Below are 26,584 nucleotides of genomic sequence, written 5' to 3' on the forward strand. Positions count from 1 at the left end.
GAAGAAGATTGTCATTCTAAACATAGTCTCAAATGTCAGCACGTGAATTGAACTCACAAAGCCACACGCCTCTACATTCTACACCATTTTTCATCTATTCATATTTGTTAGTGAAATTTTCAGGACATAGGTCAAAGGCTAAATTATGTAAACTTTTGGTGTTCTTTCTCTCTCTCTTTTGTGTGGTTGTATATTTTTCTTTTGGGCTTTCTTCACTTCTCTTATATTTTTTGAGATCATTCTAAATATTTTCACAATCGATCTTGTGTAAGTTTTATCTGGATGCACTTTCTCACAACAAATTGGTATTAGAATCAAGGTTCACTACCTTTACCTTTGGATTGTTCTCTTTGGAATTTTGCTGTACAAAGGTGTCAAGCGAGTTCTATACAATACCTTCGGCAAAGTCCCCTAAAACCTTTGGTAGTCAATAGACTTGAGACTATGATTTTTAATAACAAATTTGAAGTAGAGAAATTTGATAGAACGAACAAGAAATGCAAAGTTATACATATCTTAATACAAGAGTTAGATACTATTTTCGAAGACAAACTAGTTTGGGCTATTTCGAGCAAAACATTTGTTTTGGATTGGATTTCTTCTGCAAGATTTTTTTACCAAAAAAAGAAAAAGAAAAAAAGAAGAAGAAAGGAGAAGGGTGATGACAACTAGGCCATAAGGTGGAATGGAAGGAGAAGTAGTGAGCAGAGCATATTTATGGGCAGTGTTGTTGAGAAATTTGAAAGAGTAATGCTTCCATAACTTTTGCCACAACTTGCTCACATGGCAAGTCATGAGTGGTGGAGTTGTGGACTTACCACTTTTACTCCACCACTCACAACTTGTCACATGAGCAAGTTGTGACAAAAGTTGTGGTTTTAGCATTTTTTAATTTGAAATGAAAATCGTGTCTATGTTGCATGCGTTGTGTGTGTGAGAAAGAGAGAGAGAGAGTAGGTAAGAATGTTAAGTAGAGAGATAAGAGTTGAGAAATTTGGTCAATTTGAAATAATAAGGAATTTAAAAAGTAAAAAAGAAAAAGGTTTTTGGGCTTGGGCTAATGATCTAACAAATTGTATTGATTGTCCCAAATTATTACTAAAAGACTACTAAATTTATTTGTTTAAATGTTAATGAAGATAGTTATTATATATATATATATATATATATAAGCGTTAATTTCGAAATAGTACACCGGTATTATTTGATATAGAAACATTTTGTTCTCTTGACCAAACTAAAATGCTTTTGAGCACAAAATTGACTCCCTTGGATAGAGATTATGACAAGAAAAATAGATAAGTTTGTTGCACCATCCATTTGTGTTTGACCAAAAATCAAAAGTATTTTGTTATGTGAGAGAAAAAGCTAATTAGTATAAAAGAAATCGGAAGGCAAATACATAAATTTAGCATTAGAAACCATTGTCCTAACTTCCAAAAGTTTTGTAGAGGACTTACCTGAAAATTTTTATTCCCAATAATTAGATCCATGAACCAATAAGCACAGTCACCCAAGAGAACAACTGCAAACAACTGGGTAGTGAACCTTTCCTCTAATACGAGTTTGTTGTAAAAGCAACCCAAATATCAAGACTAGGTCGAAAAATATTACGTGTTTTAGAAAGAACTCCAAATAAAAAGTAGGAATTAAGTAAAAACAACCGAGAAGAATAGAGGCACAAACACATAGAGGGAGCATGAAGAATTTATCTTTGAAGAGTACAAAGATGGTGTAGATGCATTCTCACACAATCCAAACTCTAATACACCCAAATAACTTTCCTTCACAAATACCAAGACTAGGGCTGCATCTGAAACAAAGGGTAAATCTTCTTTACACTAAAATTTCTGCATATCACTCTCAAAGAGATTTCTCAGTAACTCAAACTAAAAACCAAGCCAATGTCACACCTCACGCAAAACCAAGGCACATAATAGCACCTAATCCAACGTTGCGGCATCCATAATATCTCCTCTTTTTTTCTTTTTTGAAAACCACCTCCTCAAATTGAAAAGAAAAAGATCTCAAATAAAAACAAGGAATTGAAAGGCCATAGTCTTATACCAGCTCATAATGACGAGAGATGTTCCTGCGTGCCTGTGTAAGCGTATTTTGCCTTGAACAATGCTTCAAAAAATAGCTTGCAGATCCTATAGCAGCCGTAAATATCAATGGTGTCCACCAACCCCTAAAGTAATAAATAAATAAATAAGTTAAAGTTGAGCAAAAAAAGGAAATAATTAATTATAATATGATTATCCAAGCTTCCAGCAAAGTCTGGCAGTTGGAACACATACCTTCTCTTATTCAATTTCAAGATAGAGGACTTTGACTCTCTGCTGGCAATAAGAATCTGCAAAACATATCAGCAAGGTAAATTCTATGGAGGTACATACCATAAACATGCCTTGTACGTATTAGGTTCAGAGCAGTGCCGTTTTGGAATTAACTCAAACTTAAATCAATCCTACCAAAAAGAGGTTTAGAAGACCTTCATTTTCATCGGTGAAAGAAATATCCCCATCAATATATGCATCAGCAAGGCCTAAATCAGCCCGTGTCATAATCTGATCAAAACAATCTGGCGCTCATCAATGGTGTTGAGAAAATTCCGCGGTATAATAAAATGCCAATATAATTCGCAACCTATTGATTAACTTTGAAAAAAAATTCTTGCTAATTTTAACAATAGTTATAGTATGTTGCAAGTGATCCATATAAAAATGATTCCAACATAGATTAAGAGTACCTTCCAATAAAACTGGGGATTATGAACTTTAAGAACTATTTTCATAGAACACTTTCTCTTGTCTCCTTCAAAGGTCAATATTGTGTCCCCTTCCTCCAATAAACTGCAATACCACAAGCATAGTATATCAATCTTATTGATGCAATTTAAGTATAGTTTGTGTGAAATTGTGAGTGGATAAAATTTAGGGGACACGATGGGACCCCGGCTACAACCATAATTTCGACCGAACAAATCACATGTTAAAGAAGAAGATCTCAAGCCATCCAAGGGGCCAAAAATGGGGTGGCTAAGGAGGCTCTATTAGTTAAGTCAGAAAACTAGTGGAGAAGAATAGATATAAGAATCGTTCCTCGTATCTTCTTTTCTCTCCCTCGTAGGAGTGTTCTCTCTCGGCACACGTTAGAAAGGCCTCTGCTATCGTACGCCTGAGTGTTTTCTGCCGCGTTCGCGAGCTCTACTCCGGAGTGTGGCCTTCTCTACCTCCTTGGTGGGCTGGACTTCTCCTTGCAGTGGGTCACGCGTAGCCTGGGTGTTCCGCCCAGTAGTGGGTTTTCCCTCACCATTGTGGACTTTCTCTACCCTATCAGTGGGCATTTTCTTGGCCAGCGTAGGTCATTGCTCTACCCCCAAGTGGGTCAATTAGATGATTTGTGGGTGGTGTAATCATTGTCATCTATAAAGTCATAGTCTTTGGGTGTTCTTTTCAGTTCGGCGGTCGTAGATACTTGTAAGGTAAAACTCTGTTTCCTGACCTCCGTGCTTTTTGTTCTGTGGGTATTTGATTTTTCAAGTGGATTGGCTGTGTTGTGGGTTGCTGTTTTAGAAGGGCTGTTTGCTCTGATTATAAGAGCTTTAGGGATAGCTAGAGCCCAAGGAATACCAAGCTATTAACTCAGACATCCAAAATTTAGTGGGACTTTCGGGCTTAAAAATTAATAGACTTGACTTCTCAGAAGAGAATGAAACTTCCTTCCCTGTGATGAATTCCTTACGTTGGAACTACCGGGAAATTGGGAACTCCTGGATAGTTTATGCGCTCCGCAATTATGTGTGGCGCTGGAATCCCAAATTAGTTTTCTTCTCGGAAACTAAATCTAAGAGCAGGCATATGGATAGAATAAAATTCAAACTTGGTTTTTCAAATGGCTTGTGTGTTTCGAGTAGGGGCCGAAGTGGAGGTCTTGCACTACTTTGGTCTAGTGACACAAAATTGGAAATTATGAGCTAATCCAACCATCACATTGATGCAATAATCACAGAGGCTAACAATGGTATTGTTTGGAGATTTACCGGTTTTATGGATAGCCGGAGACCCACCTCAGGGAAGAATCTTGGAAACTCCTCTCATATCTTAATAGCCAATTTAATTTGCCATGATTTTGCTGTGGTGATTTTAATGAAATTCTTTAAATGTCTGAAAAAGCAGGTGGTGTCCATCGTTGCCAAAATCAGATGGATGGTTTCCGTCAAATTGTAAATCACTGTGGCTTTAAGGACCTGGGATACTGTGGCCCAGATTATACTTGGTGTAATATGAAGGAAGGGAGTAATAGGATTTCGCTTCGCCTTGACAAAGCTTTTGTTACTAATGAATGGCTTGGACATTTCAAGGACCCAACAGTTCACCATTTGGTCGATTCCACATCTAACCACTGTATTCTTACAATCACCGACTCACCTCCTCCAACTCGTAAAAGTAAACATCGCTTCCACTTTGAGGCCATGTGGGTTAAAAGGGAGGATTGTCGTGAAGTGATTGAGACTGCATGGCACTCAGGTACTCTCTCTGTCACCCCTGAGGGGGTGGCTTCTAATCTCCAACGATGTGCAAGTGCACTGGCAAGCTGGAATCATAATGTAGTAGGCAACATTCCAAAAAAAATTGCGGCGAAAAGAAGAGATCTTAACTCCATTAGCACTGTTGATCAGCAAGGCAATAGAGGGGCAGAAATTAATCAGCTTAGAAATGAAATAAATGACCTTCTGGATAGTGAGGAGACCATCTAGCGGTAGTGTAGCAAAATCCATTGGTATAAGGAAGGGGATAGAAATATGAAATTTTTCCATGCCCGTGCTTCGGAAAGGAGGAAAAAGAATTCCATCTTTGGGCTTTGGAATGAGGATGGTGTCTAGTGTGAAAGCAAGGAAAATATTATAGCCACTACAATATCCTATTTTGAGAAAATCTACACTACATCCTTTCCCACCGGAATCAATGAAGTCACTAATGCAATTCCTAGGTGTGTCATAGATGAAATGAACACTGAACTCACCAAACCTTTCACAAGAGAGGAAGTCTTGAAGGCATTGCAACAACTCCACCCCACTAAAGCACCCGTGCCCGACGGTATGTCCACGATCTTTTTTCATAAATATTGGGATATTGTTGGACCTAATATTACAAACATGGTTTTAAAGGTGCTGAATTCAAATCTTCCCATGACTGAAATAAATAAAACCAACATCTCTCTCATCCCAAAAACCAACCAGCCAGCCAGAATGACAGAATTCCGCCCCATTAGTCTCTGTAACACCACTTATAAAATCGTTTCTAAGGTCCTAGCCAGTAGGTTTAAGGCCATTATACCAAACATCATATCCAAAGACCAAAGTGCATTTACCCCTAACTACCTAATCATAGATAATGTCCTTGTTGCCTTCGAGTTTATGCATTATTTCAACCATAAAAGTGAAGGAAAAGGAAATTACATGTCTATTAAATTGGACATGAGCAAGGCCTTTGATAGGGTAGAATGGAGTTTTATTAAAGGTGTGATGGAGAAATTCGGCTTTGTGGAAAAATGGATTGATCTCATTATGAATTATGTCTCTTCTGTTTCTTATTCAGTGCTTATAAATGGGGAAGCTTGTGGGAACATTTCTCCTTCAAGGAGCATTAGATAGGGGGACTCGCTCTCTCCTTGCCTTTTCCTTCTTTGTGCCGAAGGTTTTTCAGCCCTTATTCATGAAGCTGCTAGGAATCAACAAATTAATGGAATTTCCATTTGTAGAGGCTACCCTCTAATTACTCATCTATTCTTCGCCGATGATAGCCTATTGTTTTACAAAGCAAAGGAGCAAGAATGTCATACACTTGTTACTATTCTCAACAGATACGAAGAGGCTTCTGGGCAGAAAATCAACATTAACAAATCTTCAGTTTTCTTTAGCCTGAACACCCCTTAAGAATTCAAGGAAAGCATTCTCAACATTCTTGGTCCAATGCAAGACTCCTGGCATAATAGGTATTTGGGGCTGCCCTCCATTATTGGGAAATCTAAGTCACAAGTGTTCGCTGAAGTTAAGGACAGAGTAGCTAAAAAGCTAGCCGGTTGGAAGGGTAAACTTCTTTCAATTGGTGGGAGAGAGATCCTTATCAAAGCGGTGGCTCAAACAGTGCCTACATACACCATGAGTTGTTTTCAACTCCCTAAGACTCTCTGCCAGGACTTAGAAAGTATGATGAGGAATTTTTGGTGGGGGCAAAAGGACAGTGAGAACAAGATTGCGTAGGTCTACTGGAGGAAGATGTGTTGGTCTAAACTCCAAGGAGGTATGGGTTTTAGAAACATACAAGCCTTTAACCTTGCTATGCTAGCTAAGCAAGGTTGGAGAATTCTCACTAATCCCGACTCCCTTATGGCTAGAGTTTTCAAAGCAAAATATTCTCCTTTTGATGATGTTCTCAATTCCAAAAAATGGAGTAACCCCTCATATGCTTGGCGAAGCATCCACAATAGTCTTGAGGTTATCAGAAGGGGCACAAGGTGGAAGGTGGGAAATGGTCGGCGAATCCATATTTGGGATGATAGATGGTTGCCAACGCCAACAACCTACAAGGTGATTTCTCCCCAAGCTAACTATGGAGACTTTCCTATGGTGTCTTCCCTCATAGAAAATGACACTAGATGGTGGAAAGTTGATGCAATTAATGCCACTTTTCCGCCTCATGAAGTCAGCACCATTCTTAAAATTCCTCTAAACTATAATCTACCTGAAGATTGTCTTATCTAGATAGGCAACAAAAGAGGTGAGTTAACGGTTAAAAGTGCATATCATATAGCTTCGGGTATTGTGGATTCAATTGAGGAAGGTGAAAGCACCTTTAGCAGCTCACGAACTCTTCTGTGGAAGCGGATATGGCAGCAGAAAGTTCCTCCCAAGCTCAAAATTTTCGCTTGGAGGATTTATGTCAATGGTCTTCCAACTATACAAAATCTAAACCACAGAGGAATTCACTACTCAAGTTTCTGCCCGTGATGTGATAAAGCCATTGAAATCACTGCCTATGCTCTTCTCCATTGTGATCATGCTAAGATGACTTGGGCATTTTGGCACAATTGCCCTGTGGACCTCTCTTCTCCCTCTTGTGACTTGGTGGATATTGCATTTGATTTCATTGCGAAAGGCTCCCTGAATGATATGGAACTTTTCTTTGTTATTGCTTGGTCTATATAGTGGAATCGCAATCAAGCAATTCATGAGGATTCGAGCACCCCTCCAATTCATGCTTGGGAAATGGCAGGTAGTGTCTTAGCCGAATTCAAGGCTGCTTGTTCCTTTCCGGTATTACCTTAGTCACCTTCTTTGTCTAAGTGGAAATCTCCACCTACGGGCTTCTACAAGATTAATACTAGCGTAGCAGCTTTTGATGATGGGGGAAACTCGTGCATTGGTGTAGTCATTCGAGACAACATGGGAAAAGTTTTGGCTGCTTCAAGCAAAGTCTTGTTTGCGTCGTTCTCTGCTAAGGTTTCAGAAGCATTGGCCATGTAGGAAGGTGTGCTTCTTGCAACGGAAATGGATGTTTCTCATTCTATTTTTGAGTTCGATGCCTTATCCATCATTCAAGCAATCAACGATGGGTTCCACGGTGGTGAGCTTGGGCACATAATCCGGAACATTAGGGAAGTTTCTGCAGCGTTTATCTGGTGTTCTTTTCATCATCTGAAAAGGGATGGCAACAAAGTTGCCCATGAACTTGCAAAGGTAGCTAGGAATTCTGGTGCTTCACAGGTTTGGAAAAGGTCTTTCCCAACCTTTGTTGAGCATCTTATTATTGAGGACAGTTGTTTGTAATGCTCTTACTTTCTCTCTCTGTTGTTTCTCCTTTTCAGTTGTTTGAAATTACATATTTCTCATAAAAAAAAAAAAGAAAAGAAAAAAGAAAAGAAAAAAGAATAGATATAAGAATCACAAAGCACCGTATGGTGCATATGGAGCTTGCCTTAATTTTTTTTTTTTTTTGGCTAAGTGAATAAGTATTTATAGTGCATCGGCTAGGGAGAGGATTTTGGCCGGAAGTGACATATGAAGGCCTAATTAATTTGTGTTGGGGTGGCAACATAATTGATGAGCTAGCTGGTTATTTTGTCAAGTCAATAGGCTCAAATAGTATCACATGCAACAATTGGTTGTTAGAGCATTCACATCTCAAAATTCTATCTCATCATATTTTACTATTTAAAAAAAAAAAACTACTTTATCAATTATACCATACCATTTTACAATACTCTCAGCATCCCAAATTTTATTTTACAATACAATTCATTAAAATAATATTTCTACACAATAAAATAATATATTCCAAAACCCAAAACCCGGTGAGAGAGAGAGGAACTGATAAAGTTACACAATAAAATATTAGTTTATTTATTTATTTATTTATTTATTTTTTTAAGAATTGAGCTATAGTGTAATTCTACTTTTAGAATTGCACTATAGCATTATTGTAAATTTTTTTGCAATAGTTGGTGATCAAATACAAGTCCGGATGTGGGTTGCTTTTGGGCTAAATTGTAAATTAGAGCTTACATTTGGCATATCCAAGTTCTAGTGCGAATTCTCTTAGGATGTTGTAAATGCTAATGTGAGGAGGGTCAGTGGACACTTCGATCTAGGTAAATTCTGGTTGGAGGCCAACCAAAGTAGATGTTGGATGACCTACATAGTTGACCTCAATTGAAACATACAGACCTTTGTGACTGATCTAAGTCAAAGCTAGTTGACATACGAGCTACTTAGATGTCGGTAGACCTACGTGGTTAACTTAAGTAGACGTTGGCCAACTTATGTATGTGATTGCCTTAAATAGATGGTCAACCTAAAGGTGTGTTTGGATACCGCTTATTTTGTTGAAACTAAAAAATTAATTATTGCTGAAAGTACTATAAATAAAGGTAAAAGTTAGTTGAAATAGTACAGTGGGGCCTATGAATAATGACAAAAAGTACAGTAGGGCCTATGAATAGTAGCAAAATAAGCTGAATAGTAAAATAATTTTAATTTTTCACTACAATCCAAACGAACACTAAGTAGAAGTTGGCCGACCTACATGATCCAACTAAATCAAAATAGAATCTGGTTGACCTAAATACCGGACCTTTAGATGTTGGTCGACTTTCTGTGGGTCTTTGAGGTCCGGCCACCTAAAATTTGATTGTTGAGACAGTGGGCGTTGAAAGTATTTTTTCTGAGACGGTAGCAGCAGTTGATATTAAAGACGTGTATGTAGGACGATGGTAGTCAAGTAGTGTTTCTCTTCGGTAGCTGCAATCAACAAATAGTGGCAGTTGGTGGTGCGTGCCAAATATAAATAACTAGGTGGTGGCAGCATAGTTGGAAAACTGGGTGTTGCAATTGGTGTCATGGAAATTAAAAACAATCTGGATTGTAATTCGTTGGACAAAATTTTGAAAACCATATGTTGGATATAAATTTTAATGATCCTATTGGCTATGAACCTATGGTGTCCGCACAAAGAATAATATCCATTGTAATTCATTATTGGGGTAAATTCAAATTAAAGCCCCATGGTTACAAAATCCCCTGCAGGCCTACATAATCAAGTCGCCAAAACTTTATCCAAAAGATTCCAGATAAATTAACCTTTAACACCTCCTCAGTGACTGAACAAAAACATCCCCAGAATTATAATATTGAAACTTCCAAACTAGCTCTTCAATGATGATACATTTTCAATGTCCCCAGATTATCATAAACTACCTATATACAATACTGATTTTCAGAGTGCATATATAGAACGAATATATAAAGAGGATATCTATGTAAAGGGCAAACTCACATTAAACATCCAGCTGAGATATAAGTTCCAAGGAACCTAGTGACAAAAAGACGAGCCCCTGCTTCTATGAGAGATGGTTTCATGTGATTTGGCTTGCCTAGAAGAGCATTGGTTTCTCCAATCAAACTATGTGCCGCCGCCATGCCAGCCTACCAACAAGTATATCCAGTTAGATATCTTTACTTCAAACTAAAGATTTTCTTGAATGAAATGTATAGAACTTAGAAAAGACAAACAAAAAGTTATAGATTGGACACCATTTTGTCGGTGGTTGAATTAGACACAAATTTCCTTGAAGGCCTGGCTCTAATTTTCTACAAAGAGAGAAGTTGTGAGTAACATAGTGTTTACGAAACTTAGTCCTGATCAATACAAGGGAAATGACCAAGAACATCTGGAATGTATAAGTTGTGAGTAACAAACTATTTATTTCCCCTTTTCGTAAACATCAATTGTTTTTTTTCCCCCATAACTTTAACCATGCAAATGGAAGACAATATGGCTTGTTTTGGTACCGTAAGTCCAAAAAACTTTTATTTGTGATGGCTTTCTCATCCGGTTCAATGAGTTTAGACTTCCTCTCGAATGGTTTGGTTTCCACTTTCCATATGGCGTTTTCTCAGAGACTTCTAATTCAATTTTACTTCCTACTTTTCTCTCAGAGAGAGAAAGAGAGAGGCGTTTTCTCAGACTTCTAATTCAATTTTACCTCCTACTTTTCACTCAGAGAGAGAGAGAGAGAGAGAGAGAGAGAGAGAGAGAGAGAGAGAGAGAGAGAGAGAGAGAGAGAGAGGCTTCAGAATTTTTTTCTAGAGGGGTCAATAAGAAGATGTATCTTGGGTATGAGATATATCTTGCGGTCTACATGATTTCCTTATTCAAATTTGTACATAGTATTAGTAAGAGAATAAAAGATAAACTATAAGTTCTTTAGGTATATTGTTTTTGATTCTCAAAAAAAAAAAAAAAAAAAAAGGTATAGAGGGCGTTTGGATTCCAAGGAATCCTGCGTCCACGTTTTAGTGTTGCGTTTTCCTTTGTTATATATATATATATTTTTTTCTTTTGCCCGCATTTGTTGACTTTGGGAGACAAAATATACTGTTATGAACAGTGTATGTATTGTTCATATACTGTATATACACTGTTCACATATTAAAAAATATTAAAAATAGGTCCAACGATACTATTTACACATTTAAAAATTATTTTGCTACAGTATTTTCAGTTTTCAATTTTCAGTTTTCAGTTTCAGCAATAATAAGTTCAATCTAAACGGACCCATATTGTTTCTTAATACAATGAACATACTAATTATTGCTTCTAAGATTAAATATTGGAAATCATTCATTCTTTCTAAATACAATAAATATGTTAAGTATTGTCGTTTAGTGAACTTTAATTACTCTTTAACATTTCCCTTATTAGTTTATGTCTATACTTTTACAATTATTCTATTTAACACAATTCAACTTCACTTTGATAACAATTGGTCTTTGTAATTGTATTAAGGAAATTTTTGTTGTGTTAACATTTGCTTTTATCTTCACCCAATCAATCTCCTATCCCACACCTCTAGTCTAATTTTTTTTATTTTTTTATTTATTTTAAGAATCACCATCTATCTAATTGTTTAATTCTCTTTAAGTGTTAAATTTGTTACCTACTAACTTATTGACCCACGCCTCCAGTCCCCACTCAAGAAATAACAAATTCAAAGTACATTCAAATTCAGCCACTCTAATGTGGATTCCAGTTAGCTCAGTTGGTAAAGTCTCTGATGGTTGTATAAGAGATCTGAGGTTCAATCCCCGCCTACACCAAAAATTGATTGGTGTTTTGGTATGATAATAAAGAGCTATTATCAGAAGTGGACGCCATAGGTTGAAACTCTCTCAAAAAATTCAGCCACTCTAATCACATATTTGGTCAAAAGTGTAAATTACTTGAGAATTGTTAAGTTCACAATATTTTCACAATAAATCCTAAGTGCTAAGTTGTTACTAATTCTAATTTGAAACTATCACTGAAATTACTTTTTGTAAAAGTGCTGTGAAAATGTTGTGAATATAAAATTTCTCAAATTAATTATAATGTTATTTGCAAGAATAGATTGTTAATAGGGTCATCTTCAACCTTATATCAGTTGAGCCTAAAAGAAATTAGAGTCAGGGTGTTCAAAATTTTATTTTAGGAAGTCAAAAGTCACCCGAAACAAAAAAATAAATAAATAAATAATTCAAAAAATTCAAAAATATTATATTAAAAAAAATTTGGCCATCTGAATCCCCTGAATTAAAGGTGGCGTTGCCCCTGGAAGTCAATCTGAACTTGACTAGCTTTTAATTAATACACCTAATGGTGCAACAAACAGCTTAATTGTCAAATGTTATATGTAAACTAAGGAAAATTTGTATAATAATTATATAATTAAAATAGATAGTAAACTCATAAAAATAAAAATTGCTTTTAAGTTAGATTATTCATGAACATCACGTACGATCATATATATATATATACTAGTCGCTAACCCGTGCGATGCACGGGAAATTTATTGAGTATAATATAAAATTTAATCTTGGTTTATTTTACTACAACACCAAAATTGAATTTGTATAATAAAATCATGTAGCTAAAATATTTGCTAACAGCTATACGTTGCAGACATTTAGTAACACCCACAAAGAAAAACCAATAGGTGAAATGAAAAATAATGAATTTTTAAGTCCAAGAACCATCTAAAAGTGACAACATTGTCTCAACACATACAAACATGATGAATATATCATTGTTCATTATAAATGAAGAAAATTTAGAAAATATATAACATGTGATTGAGTTTTAGAATTAAAGAAAATGTGATTGAGTTTTAGAATTAAAGAAAAACTGATTTCTTGGTGTTCTAGTTTTTTGTCGTGATTGTTTTTGTAAATCTCTTTTGATTTATGAACCTATATGCTATGCTACGTTTAATATATGAGATATATATTGATTCACGTTAATTGTAGTAGGCCATGATTATGTTTCTTTGCATCAAGTGCTATGTCATGCTTTTATATGCATCAAGAATTCATATGCATTAAGCTTTGATTTTTTTTTTTTTTTAAATTCTATTGAATCCTATATCATCATTACAAATCGGCACTGTCATAAATGAATCCTATGTTAAATATGAGCCATTTGATCCTATATATTCATGAATACAGATTCAATAACAAAGATAAATTTTGGGCAGGGTTAACAGACTATGGGCTAAAGCAATACAAGCTCACAATAAAAGGTTTTTTTTTTTTTTTTTCCTTTTTTGTGAGAAAGGTTGAATGTTTCAGTAAAGCAGACCATGAAAGCTTTCACAAGTAAAATCAATACAACACGTAGACTATCATGAGAAATCAACAGGTGGACTATCATGCATCCATCAAATAAAACCAATACAACAGGTGGACAACATGCATCCATCAAATAAAACCAATACACACGTAGACAAAACCATTAACATCAAATTCTCAGAATATTTAACACCACCTATTCCTTCGTTACCTATTTTGTAAGGTCATTTATTTGTTCCCAACAGATAACAGAACACCTTCTAATGGTGATTGCATTATTGTAAGAAAAGTTGAAATAATTTGTAACATAGGCTTCAATAGATTAAAGGAGTCTTTGTTTCCTCTTCCTCTTTTGTCGATTTGCAATAGGTGTGAGCTGTACATCACTTGCATCATTTGTAGGATTAGCATCATTTTCACTTGGTAAGTTGTTGTCAGAATCATTTGTAGCATCGCTCATATAATACCGTTAAAAGAATATGGTGTAAATTGTATTATGATATGAATAAGTAACATTAAAAATATCTAATTTTTTATTTAAATTTAATATAAAAGTACTCACATCAGTTATTTGATCAAGTTTAACTGAATTGTCAGTCTGCATAACAGGATCAAAAACTTTCTTTACTATGTAGATCTCCCATCCCTGTTTGAGGTTATAATCTTTGAGTTCCAATTGGAAGACAAATGTTTTCCCAATAAGGTTTGCTATTTGCATAGGCAAGTCAAACTCTTCAGGTACCTTGTAGAAATAGTAGGACATAAATTGTAAGTTCAATAACTATAAAGTGGCTACAAACTAATGCAAGAGTAAGTAAGGCATTTTATCAAACACATGGTATGCACAAAATTTCAATGTCTTAGTTATTAACATTCATTATTATTAAAAAAATAAAAATAAAACAGAAATACACAACCTGTTGACAAATTGAACAGTTCCTATAATGCTAGAGACCCAACTCTTCCATGGCTTTTATATTTCTCATCAACATGTCTAACATTTGTTTTTAAATTGCCAAAGCAAACATATTCTATTTACTGTTGCATTGTAAGGTTGTCTAAAGTTGTTGTTTGAAAAAGGAATAATATTAGAAAAGAATAAATCAGTTACGTTACTATGTAATCCAACATCAAAATCAATATGACCACCGAAAGTAAAATTAACGCAAATATGAATATAAATAGCACAATAACAATATTTCTATCAAATTAATGGAAGGTTACCGTAATGATTTTGCTGGGTTACTCTGTTTTTTTCTCCACAACCTTTGCTGGGTTTCTTCTGACAGAGGGAAAAAAGAAAACAAAAAACAAAAAATGAAAAGTCAACAGTGTGGGTTTGAAAGAGTTAGACCAACTAATGCAAGAATAAGCAAGAGCAACTAATGTTTGTGAAGAAACTTCGTTGGGTTTGTTCTTGCAGCGAAAAAAAAATGGAGAGAAGAAAACAAAAAGCAAACAAAAGGTAGTTACCAAACGTTACTATGTAATCCAACATCAAAATCAATATGACCACCAAAACTAATATTAACGCAAATATGACTATAAATCGCACAATAACAATATTTCTATCAAATTAGTGGAAGGTTACTATAATGATTTTGCTTGGTTACTCTGTTTTTTTCTCCACAACCTTTGCTGAGTTTCTTCTGACAGAGGGAAAAAAGAAAACAGAAGACGAAAAGTCAACAGTGTGGGTTTGAAAGAGTTAGACCAACTAATGCAAGAATAAGCAAGAGCAACTAATGTTTGTGAAGAACCTTTGCTGGGTATGTTTTTGCAGCGGGAAAAAAAAAATGAAAACGGAAAAATGGAGAGAAGAAAACAAAAGGTAGTTACCCACTGAAAGTAAATAAGCAAACGACCGAAAAGATACATTGTTCTATGTTTTTAATGGTAGACGTGGCATTAATTTATGTAACCACGTGGCGGAATGAGGAGCGGTCAACAAAAGGTCAAACATTTCGGCTATTAGTTATTATATAGATAGATAGATAGATATATATATATATATATATATATTTTTTAAATTATAAAAAGCCAAATACTATAATGGGTTATAAATTTTTTTAAAATAAATGAAGAAACTCATTTTAAATTTATTAAAAATTTCAATAACTGAGTTTCAGTCAAAGTAATATTTTATTTATCTTTTAATTTATGGTAATGAAATTTCACTTAAAATAAAATATACTAGGTATCAAATTAAATAATAATAAAAACAAAACAAAATAAAAAACAAGCTTTTTTCTGTGGAATGCTGCCTTAAGGAGGTGTGCCCGCCTATTTCAATTAAAATATAAATAAATAATAGTATAAAAAATTTGAAGTATTTTAAGAATTATAATAAATTACATCGTATAAATATACCTTACAACTCTAGAGATACTCAACTTTTAATACATGATGTTAGGTTCTAAGACTTTAGGAACTAAATGTATTAGAACTTCAATTTGTAATGTGTTGGCAAACCATGATCAAAATTTAGAGTCTAGATTTAGGTTGCTCAAAATGGGTTTATTTGTAAAGTTGGAATCGAGTGATTGCAGGATTTATTGGACTAAATTTGCAAGGCTCGATCGATCGAAAATTAGACTCGATCAATCGAACCTCGTGTAGATTATTTTTTCTGCAGAATTTTCAACTTAGCCCAAGCTCGGTTTGACGTGTAGAGTTTTATGTTTTACTCCAAGTATAAAAGGAAAAACCCTAGCTACGTTTTAGATGTCTTTGATGTGCTGTGTGTTGAATCTTTTGTAAGATCTAGAGGTGTTTACCTTCATACACACTTAGGGTTATCAAGATCAAGATTCATGTCAAGAACTTGGTGATCATTTCAGTTGATGCATAAAGAATTTAAAGAAGAAATGAAACCTTTGAGTAGAGTCTCAAAGTCACAAGTGGGATTACTTGTTGTTGCAGTGGATCAAGGAAAGAAAAAGTCCATGGACTCGGAGCTGTCACGTGGTCGTGATAGTAAGTTTTCTACATGAGATAGCAATAGGATGTTAGTGGTCTAAATTCTATTGTAAAAATTTCAATTCTTTTATAGTGGATTTGTTTTATCTCGAGAATAGTTAGGTTAAATCCTCTCCAAGTTTTTTACCGGTTTGGTTTTCCTGAGTTATGATATCGTGTGTTCTTTATATTTCCGCATTACTTACATGATATGATTTGATTGTATTAACCTAGATCTGAATAATTTATCTAAGTCATCACCTAGCTAAATAACTAGGTTAAACAACTTGTGTTTTAAGGGGTCTAAAAACGTACACATGACTTGGAAAACTCACTTGTCATATAGCAACAAATAAAGTGATATATTATTAAAAATATAAAAAGAAATAATGAAGCTTTTTAAAATTTTCATAAACTCTTGATAGTATAATTTTAATTGGGATAGTTTAGTTTTAAAACTTTTGAAATTTGAGTATAGATTTTGACTTATAATAACTAAGGGTGTTCACAAACCAATTGGAGCAGACACCTCGAGACGTGGTTGATAGAGCCACATCATTACCCATGCCAACCTACTGAGTTGTAATTGGTGATTGTAGAAGACCATTCTTTCCAAGGTCAGTTTGATGTGATTGTCGATTGTGGTTCATGGAATTTGACATCCACCGAACCCCTGCGTGTGCGCGCACACACACACACAGATACATATATAAAAGGTACTTTCTCAAGTAGGGTGGACAATCCCTTGTGTGGGGAGACTACTCTTTGGAAAAAAAATATGAGATTGCCTTTGAGGCTAGTCCGAAGAGCACAAAAGCAAGGACTCGCACCCTTGCAAAGCAAATGAAATCATGGAGGTTAGAGAGAAACTTAACCCAATCCTCTATTAAAGAAGAAAGCCTTGGCCAGGAAGCAACTTGTCGAGCAAGTAGCACACTTAAGGGAGACCCCTTATTCACTTGGAAAAAGTAGCAACCTCGGGGTAGATAAAGACTTGAGTATTACTCATTAGAAGACAATAGCCACTAATTGACTACCAATCACGAGTATCACCCTTTAAATAGATATTTAACACTTATGCAGTCACCCTTTACTCACATAGGGCCCACTTATCAACTCATGCAACAAAGTCAAGGATCGCTTACTTCCATCATTATCTTTGAATCCAAATTGATGAGTCAGAAATTTATGGTTGTCACTATGCGAAGATCGTCATTTACCTAGAGAAACGTAACGAACGGAGCAACGGTCACAGAATGAGCCTTGAACTTCAGACAAAGATTCTGTAACGCATTAGCTGTTGAGCGTAAATGCAGTGATTCATTGCCCATTGATTAGGGACTCAACTATAAAAGAGAGCACCAAAAACCCATGGTATGCCCAATTACACACAAATACTGTACAAAAATCACTCTCTAGTCTGTTTCTTTCAAAAATAATTTTCCCTTACTAACTTAAGCATCAGAGGCGGTTTGGCTAACGACACACCGGTGTGTTACTCTTCCACCCAGTTCATTTTGTAAGTTTTCTTCCAACAAAGACGACCTTAATAACATCTTCGTCCATCCGCTACGACGAGGAGCTTAACTGCTGATTTTTTGCATCATCAGTTTGGTGTCGTCTGTGGGAAATGCTAATCATTCAAGCCATCTTTCCCAGTGAACTCGAAGTATGAGATGGAGACAGAGATTACATCGCAGCCAGACGCTGTGCAACAACAGCAAATCCAAGCCCTCTTGGCTAATGTGGAAGAGCTAACTCACCAGAACGAAGAGTTGTGAAAGACAAGGGAATCCCAAAATGCAGAATGTTGGTGAACAAGTGAAAACCAAAATGAAGAAGAATCAAACTCTTAAGCCAATAGGCGAGACATGACCTTAGGAGAAGATTCCACTAGGGTGGAAAATGAGCTTCGCAATATGAGGAAGGAGATGGATAAACTGAAAAGTGCTATGAAGGACAAAGGCTGAGAGAATCTGGATAGGATGATTTGAAGGATGGAATCACCATTCACTACTGAAGTATTGAACTGTCCCCTTCCACCAAAATTCTGTCTCGCACAATTTGAGTCATATATCGGTTCCAAGGATCCCTTAGACCACATCAAATCATGCAAGACGCTGATACTATTGCAAATGACCCCAGACGAGGTGATGTGTAGGGCATTCCCAACAACATTGAACGGAATAGCCAGGGTATGGTTCAGCAAGATACCCCCCGGAACTATTGCAGATTTTGAACAACTTAGCAAGGGTTTTGTTCGTCATTTCATTAGGGGCCAAAGACACAAAAAGCCAACTAGCCATCTTCTCAACATTCAACAAGTAGAAGGAGAATCACTAAGACAGAATGTTGCCTGATTCAATAAGGAGCTGCTGCAGGTAGATGAAGCTAAAGATCAAGTTATCTTAACAACCTTTCAAGCAAGGTTGCTGCCAGGAGACTTCTTTTTCTTGATCACTAAAAGTCCACCAAAAACAATCGTGGAGTTGCTCCGTAAAGCTCAGAAGTACATGAATGTAGAAGATGTAGTGCTCACTAAAGAAATGAAAGGAAAAAGGAAGAGAGACGAAGGAACAAGTAGCAATCACGATAAGAAGAAGGAGACATGAAGTGTTAGGTAGACCACAGGGAAAAGAATGAAACTTCTAGATAGGAAACCCAAGTTCACTAACTTCACTCCTCTAATAATGCCAATTGAGCAGGTCCTTATGTAGATAAGAGATGATCCCCCTTTGCGATAGTTGAAGCCAATTAGCATTCCAGTAGAAGGAAGAGACAAGAGCAAGTATTGTAGGTTCCACAAGGACCACGGGCATCGTACTGATGAGTGCAGGCATTTGAAAGGCCAGGTGGAGACTTTAATCCGACAAAGGAAGTTACAGAAGTACGTCAGAAAGATGAAGACCCACAGATACCAACGGAAGGACGACTAGGGTAGAACTCTGGAGGTAGGGGATAGCAAACCCCTTACAGGAGAAATAAAGACGATTTCGGGAGGACTAACAGTAAGCAGAATGCACAAGTCCCTGAAAAAAGCACAGGGGAGAGAAATAAACAGCATCCATTCATGGCTCCCTCCAATGAAGATGCCAAAGAATGACGAGCCTGATATTGTCTTCTCAGGTAGAGATAGCCGTGGCATCAGGCAGCCCCATGACGATCTATTAGTAATCATGCTCAAAGTAGAAGAGTTCAACATCCATTGAGTGCTCATTGACAATGGAAGCTCGATAGATATCATCTACTTGCTCGCATTTCTACAGATGAAGCTGGATAAGAAAAGGATCATGCCTTTCACCTCACATTTGGTAAGCTTCACAGGGGATAGAATCGTCCCTAGAGGCATTGTCACTCTAACTGTAATTGTAGGAACTTACCCAACACAGTTCACCAAGGAAATTAATTTCCTCATAGTAGATTGCCCTTCAACATACAACATCATCTTTAGAAGACCTGCAATCAATAGACTAAGAGCAGTAACGTCAACATATTACTTGGAAGTGAAGTTTCCAATAGCCTATGAAGTAGGAGAAATCTGAGGAGACCAAGTTTTGGCGAAAGAGTGCTATCTATCAAGCTACTTTAGCATTGAGATAAAACCACACGCGAGTGATCAATGAACCAGAGCCCATCCTTGAACCATTAGAAACACCATAAGAAGTTGAGATCGTCCCAGGAGATTCGACGAAGGTATTGAAGATAGGAACTGCACTCCCAACTTCAGAGAAGGAGGAAATGATTTTTTTCTTAAGGGCAAACCAAGATGTTTTTGCCTAGAAACTCGAGGATATGCTCGGAATTGATAGGAAGATCATACAACATCATTTGAACGTCAATCCAGAATGCAAACCTGTGCAGCAGAAACGGAGAATATTTGCGCCAGAACACAACAAATTTGTAACTAAAGAAGTGGAGAAGCTATTAGAAGCTGATTTCATTAGAGAAGTCTTTTATCCAAATTGGCTAGCAAACGTGGTAATGGTAAAGAAAAGCAATGGAAAATGGAGAATGTGTGTTGACTTTACAGACTTGAACAAGGCTTGCCTAAAAGATAGCTTCCCCTTGCCAAGGATTGATCAACTGGTAGACTCAACTGCTGGACACAAGCTCTTGAGTTTCATGGATGCATTTTCTAGATACAACCAGATTCTTATGGATGAAGATGATCAAGAGAAGACCTTGTTCGTTACCAACCAAGGGTTGTACTGCTACAATGTTATGCCCTTTGGATTGGAGAACACAGGAGTCACCTACCAAAGATTGGTGAACCGTATGTTCTTTCACCAGATTGGAAGGAATGTGGAGGTGTTTGTAGACGATATGCTGGTGAAAAGTAAGGACGAAGCCAACGACTTGGAAGATCTAAAAGAAACCTTCAGCACACTATGTAAGTACAATATGAAATTAAACCTTGCAAAGTGTGTTTTTGCTATTGCTTCAGGAAAGTTCTTGGGATTCATGGTGTCCCAACGAGGTATAGAGGAAAATCCAGACAAATTAAAGGCAATAATTGAGGTCAAGTCACCAAAAACAGTGAAGGAGGTGTAAAGCTTGTTAGGAAAGGTTACAACCCTAAATAGATCCGTCTCTAGGGCAATAGACAAGTGTATGCCATTCTTCAAGGTATTGAAAAAAGCCTTTCAGTGGACTGACGAATGCGAGGAAGCCTTGCCAAATTAAAGGAGTACTTGACGAAGCCACCTCTGTCAAGCCCCTCGGTGATGGGAGAAAAGTTGTACCTCTACTTAACAGTATCCGACACTGCAGTAAGTTTGGGATCAGAGAAGAAGGGAACATTCAAAAGACAGTTTATTATACCAGCTAGGCATTCCAAGGAGCAGAGGCAAGTTACCCAAGGATGGAGAAGATAGCTTTCGCATTATTGGTCGCCTCCAGAAAGCTTCGTCCTTATTTTTAAGCACACCCCATTATCATCATGACAAACCGGCCCGTAAGAAAGACGATGAACAAGATAGATGCAACAGGAAGACTCATTCAATGGGCAATTGAATTAGGCCAATTTGACATCGAATATCAGCCTCGAGCAGCAATCAAAGCCCAAGTGCTAGCGGACTTCATTGTAGAATTCACTTACTCCTATAAGGAAGAAGAACCCCCTATGGAAATATGGATGGTCCAAATGGATAGGTCAGCCACAAAGAAAATGGGAGGAGTAGAAGTAGTTCTTATATCTTTAGAAGGAGAAACATTGAAATATGCAGTCAGATTGTAATTCCCAACAACAAATAACGAGGTAGAATACGAAGCACTGCTAACAGGGCTAAGTCTAGCAAAAACTCTAAGAGCAAAGAGTCTTATCGTCCAAGCTGATTCTTAGCTAATAGTTGGGCAAGTGAAGGGAGATTATGAAGCCAAAGAAGAAAGAATGCACAAGTACTTGAAGATTGTCCAATGACTATCACAGCATTTTGACAACCTAGACTTTGTGCAAATCCCTCGGGCCAAAAATGCAAAAGCTGACTTCCTAGCAAGATTGGCCTTGTCAGATGACTACAATGCGACCTCCGAACTATGTATAGAGATAAGGGGGCAACCAAGCACAGAAGGCGAGCAGGTTCTGAAGATAAAAGAACAAGACGAGTGGATGACTCCCATTGTTCGTTACTTGAAAGAAGGATGGCTCCTTGGAGATAAGGCAGAAGCAAGAAAGAAACAGATCAGGGCAGTTCGCTTTGTTATCATTGATGACATGCTGTACAGATGAGGATATTCACTCCCCTATCTAAGATGTGCCAGCTCAGAAGAAGTGGATTTTGTGCTCCACGTATACACAAGGGAATTTATGGAAATCACGCTGGAGCAAAATCTTTAGTAGGATATTACTGGCCAACTTTACAGAAGGACGCATACGACATCATCAGAGCATGCGATAAGTGTCATTGCTTTGCAAATGTCCAAACAAGACCAGGAGAGACGATGACACCCATATCTTCACCATGGCCCTTCGCCCAATGGGGAATTGACATTATGGGCCTATTCCCTCTAGGGAAGAAGCAACTCAAATTTCTGATCGTCACAATTGATTTCTTCACAAAATGAGTAGAAGTAGAACCAGTGACGACGATAACGAAAGCTAAAATCACAAGTTTTGTATGGAAAAAAAAATCATCTACAAGTTTGGAGTCCCATATGTCATAATATCAAACAATGGAAAGCAGTTTGACAATCCCAATTTTCAAAAATTTTGTCAAGACTTAGGAGTCAAGAACCACTATTCTTCTCCAAGACACCCTCAGGCCAACGGCCAGGTAGATGTAACGAACAGAAGCTTGCTCAAAATTATCAAAACTCGGCTTGAGGGGGCAAAGGGGGCATGACTTGAGGAACACCATTCAGACTGACATTTGGTACTGAGACTGTCATACCAATGGAAATGGGACTGACGAGCTTCCGAGTCAAAACTGATGAAGACTAGAAGAACCAGCAGGAGCTCAACGGCAACCTAGACCTAATTGATGAAGTTAGAGAAGAAGTTATGAAACGAATGGCCAAACACAAGGAAGCAATGGCTAGATACTACAACAGAAAGGTTAAGATAAGAAGGTTCAACACAGAATACCTCGTCCTTAGGAAGGTATCATAGGCAACAAATGATCCATCCCAAGGAAAACTAGGACCAGCCTGGGAAGGCCCTTACGAAGTAATCCGTCACTCTAGAGAAGGCTCTACTACATAAAGTCTTTAGACGGCCAGGAATTGCCTCAACCATGGAACATAGAACACTTGAAGAAGTACTACCCGTAAGGAATGCTTTACTTTTTATTTTAAGTTACCTACTCTTTATATCAATATATGCGACAGTGCTTACTTTTGTCATTCATAAGACCAATAATACATGAAAGCATTATCCATGCGTATTTATCATTGATTATCCATGAGTTATTTATCAATGAAAATGTATACAGCACCTAGGAGTTATCCTTAGGAGACGTCCCAAGGATCTCCATCATTAAAATTTTAAATCAAAAGTTGTCCACACATAGCCAACAGCGTCATAACCATCCACGTTGTTAATACACAACAACCAAAGTCAACTAAATCAGAGTTGTTTAAACACAGCTAATACGATCGTCATTCAAGCACGAATAAACAAAAAAAAAAATGGTTAACCTAAAGATGCTCCAATACCACAACTTTAAGTCACGAGTACAGTGCAATATCGTCATTCAAAAATGACTCAATAAAAAGCTGTTCAAACATAGCTAAAAAATACTAAATTGTTCAAACACAACTAAGATCGTCATTCAAACATGACTCAATAAAAAACTGTTCAAACACAGCTAAAAACACGACTAAAAAATGCTAAGTTGTTCAAATACAACTAAAATCATCATTTAAACATGACTCATTAAAAAGCTGTTCAAACACAGCTAAAAAATGTTAAGTTGTTCAAACACAGCTAAAAAATACTAAGTTGTTCAAACACAATTAAGATCGTCATTAAAACATAACTCAATAAAAAGCTATTCAAACACAGCTAAAAAACATTAAGTTGTTCAAACATAACCAACATCGTCATTTAAATATGACTAAATAAAAAGCTGTTTAAACACAACTAAAAAAAATGTTAAGTTGTTCAAACAAAACCAACATCGTCATATAAACATGACTCAACAAAAAGCTGTTCAAACACAGCTAAAATATTAGATTGTTCCAAATGCAACTGGAATTGCCATTCAAACATAACTGTTCCAACACAACTAAAGAAGAAGTGCTGTTTTAACACAAGCTAAGTATAAAGAGTTGTTTCAACACAACTAGCATCGTCATAAAAGGTTGTCCAAACATAACATAGCGTAAAAGGAGTTGTTTGCTACGACTAAAAGCAAAAGGTCCCCAAATCTATCTGTCATTGTCAAAGAGATTGTTCAATTGCCCAAAACAATGGGCCCAAAAAAGAAATATTGTTCTTTCCTTGCAAAAAAAGAAGGAGAAAAGAAAGAAGAACTAGAAGTCCCTCCGTCACATTCTCTGCCGTAACTTTGGAGGGACAATCAGCTAAGAGCTCCTTAACCTCATCCATAACCAGACCGGAAAGGTCCAAGTTTGGGTGATGTTTTGCCGTTTACTTCCTAAGAAGATCAAAGCCCTCCACGTCGTACCCATACAGCTCATCAGAGTACTCGTCAGAGTCCTTGAACTCCTTCACCGCCGTGGCCTTAGCCTTCTGTAACTTCAACTCCAGATCACCAATATGATTGTCCTTTAGCTTGCAGAAGTCCTTCTCCACCTGTGGCTCTTCTTTAAGACTGCCACACACTTATTGTCATTTTCAGCTTCAATAGTGAGAATGGCAACCTTGTTCTTGAACATCTCATTCTCCATAGATAGAGACTTGATCACAGGCTCAGATGTGGCCACCTTTTTCTCTAAGTCCAAGAGTTTTCCAAAGACAAACAAAGACTCCCTCAAAACCTACAAAAAATTTTCCTTAGCAAAAGTAAAGTGAAGGAAAAGAAGAAATAGAAACAACCTACGGCGCATACCTGCACAAGCTTTTGAATGTGAGACAACATCACCTCACTGGACGACTTTGCCATTAGAGGACTTAGGTCATCCACAGAAAGCGCCTCATAAGCCTTCAAAGTTGCCACGTTAGCATCATCCCAAATGGTAGGAAGAAAAGATTTACCACCAACCTTCTTCTTCTTCCTAACCTTCTCTCCAGTAGAGGCGATTACCTTTAGTGACGAAGTGGGAGAGGTAGGGCGCTTGGCAGGCAAATGGGCAGGAGGAGGAGTTACCACAGGGTCTTTCTTAGAAACATCACCCATCTTTTTCTTGGACAGAAGACCACTGACAATGCCACCCTTGGCCTTCTTCTCTTGGGCCTCGGCTAATTTCTGCTTACTAAACCTAGTTGTCATTCCTGGAAGGAAGAAGACAACATATAAAAAAATAAAAAAATAATAAAAAGGGAAGGAAAAATAGAAGAAAATAGAAGCTCGATATTTCAAAAAGGGAGAGGAGCGCTTATTCTTTTTCACAACTTCCAAATTCTTCCGAACCTTGGTAGATGGTTCCAGACCCAAAAAATGAAGAAACAAAGATTAGGGCGAGACAAGCTCGTCAAAATCCTTGACAGACTCCAAATATTCCTTTACTTTTTCAGCACGACACTGATACCTCTTCTTTAGACGAGGATGTTGGGAAACTACAAATAAAAACACAAGTATGTCACATACCCTTGTCATTCATAAAAGAGAAGAAAAACAACAGAAAAATGAGAATGACATACTAGACACAGGAACTCCCCAACTACGAAAAAACTTAGGGGCTTCGTCCAGGTCCGTAAAAGGGATGAATTTCCAACCACTTCCAGAAACAAAAAAGAAGTTTGGCTTCCAATTTCGGAGAGACGATGGGTAATCGAGTATTAACCTAGAAGCCCTATCTCATGGCTTAAATTCATAATAGCCGGGGTCCTTCGATTTCCTCAGATGATAGAAATGGAGGAATTCATCCCTTTTGATGACATCGCCATCATTGGCAGACATCCACACCACCATGGAAGAGATGATGATCCGCCAACAGTTGGGCACTAATTGTGTTGGAGCAAGGTGCAAATAAGAAAAAATTTCCCTAACAAAGGGATGAACAAGGAAACAAAGACCACTAGTAAATTCGGCCTCGTAAAAACAAACTTCATTAGCATAGGAGTAACAGGCTCTCTTCGTCACTCTAGATCCTAATCTTTACCGAATCAAGGAACTGAAACATATCCCTGATCCGCTGCTTGTCCTTTCCTGTAAAGGAACACGAGATATTCTAGGCTTTATAAGGGTTTGAAGGAGAATTAACCTCCGAAATCACAAGATCATCGGACGAGGATAACCCCGTCTCCAGGTCACTAGACCTAACCTCAGACATTTTTAAGGACCTAGCTACATTACCAGAGTGGGAAACTAAAGGGAATAATGAAGAAAGAACAGGCTCGTATGGATAGTCCTCCCTCACGAAGAGACTGACCCAATCGAGACACCCTTCCTCCACAGACTCAAGTAAACAACCTAGACGAGAAAAAAGAAAAGCTATTGAAGGGCAATCTAACCTAATAGAAGAATAATCTACCATGAAAGAATAGGAAAAGAAGCAGGAGCATGAAGAACTTACTAGGGAACGCAGGACAGAGAAAGGAAGCTTAAAGGAGAAACAAACCCTAAGAGGAAAACTGAACAAGGAAAAAATGCAGAAGAAAGGAAATAGGAGGGAAAAATGCAACACAGACTCAAGTAAACAACCTAGACGAGAAAAAAGAAAAGCTATTGAAGGGCAATCTAACCTAATAGAAGAATAATCTACCATGAAAGAATAGGAAAAGAAGCAGGAGCATGAAGAACTTACTAGGGAACGCAGGACAGAGAAAGGAAGCTTAAAGGAGAAACAAACCCTAAGAGGAAAACTGAACAAGGAAAAAATGCAGAAGAAAGGAAA

General features: G+C 37.1%; 1 protein-coding gene across 5 annotated transcripts in view; it reads right to left on the reverse strand.

Moving 5' to 3' along the window:
* The window catches only part of LOC126688572 (uncharacterized), a 64,399-nt gene that overhangs the window by 22,661 nt on the left and 15,154 nt on the right, over positions 1–26,584 (reverse strand). For 2 of the 5 annotated variants that reach the window (XR_007644307.1, XM_050383315.1), the window contains exons 1-6: positions 10,097–10,436; positions 9,840–9,988; positions 2,753–2,855; positions 2,475–2,570; positions 2,301–2,356; positions 2,068–2,191 (exon numbers count right to left, since the gene is read on the reverse strand). The exons of 1 other annotated variant lie outside the window; for it this stretch is intronic. Coding sequence is in view for 3 of the 4 variants with exons in the window: in XM_050383315.1 (XP_050239272.1) it covers positions 2,068–2,191; positions 2,301–2,356; positions 2,475–2,570; positions 2,753–2,855; positions 9,840–9,988; positions 10,097–10,099 (531 nt within the window). In the remaining variant the exon portion in view is untranslated. Of the gene's footprint in view, positions 1–2,067; positions 2,192–2,300; positions 2,357–2,474; positions 2,571–2,752; positions 2,856–9,839; positions 9,989–10,096; positions 10,439–26,584 lie in introns of those variants that run through there. 2 more of the 5 variants (XM_050383311.1, XM_050383316.1) reach the window with 2 other exon arrangements.

The sequence above is a fragment of the Quercus robur genome, chromosome 6 (genome assembly GCF_932294415.1).
Source record: "Quercus robur chromosome 6, dhQueRobu3.1, whole genome shotgun sequence".
Lineage (NCBI taxonomy): Eukaryota > Viridiplantae > Streptophyta > Magnoliopsida > Fagales > Fagaceae > Quercus > Quercus robur.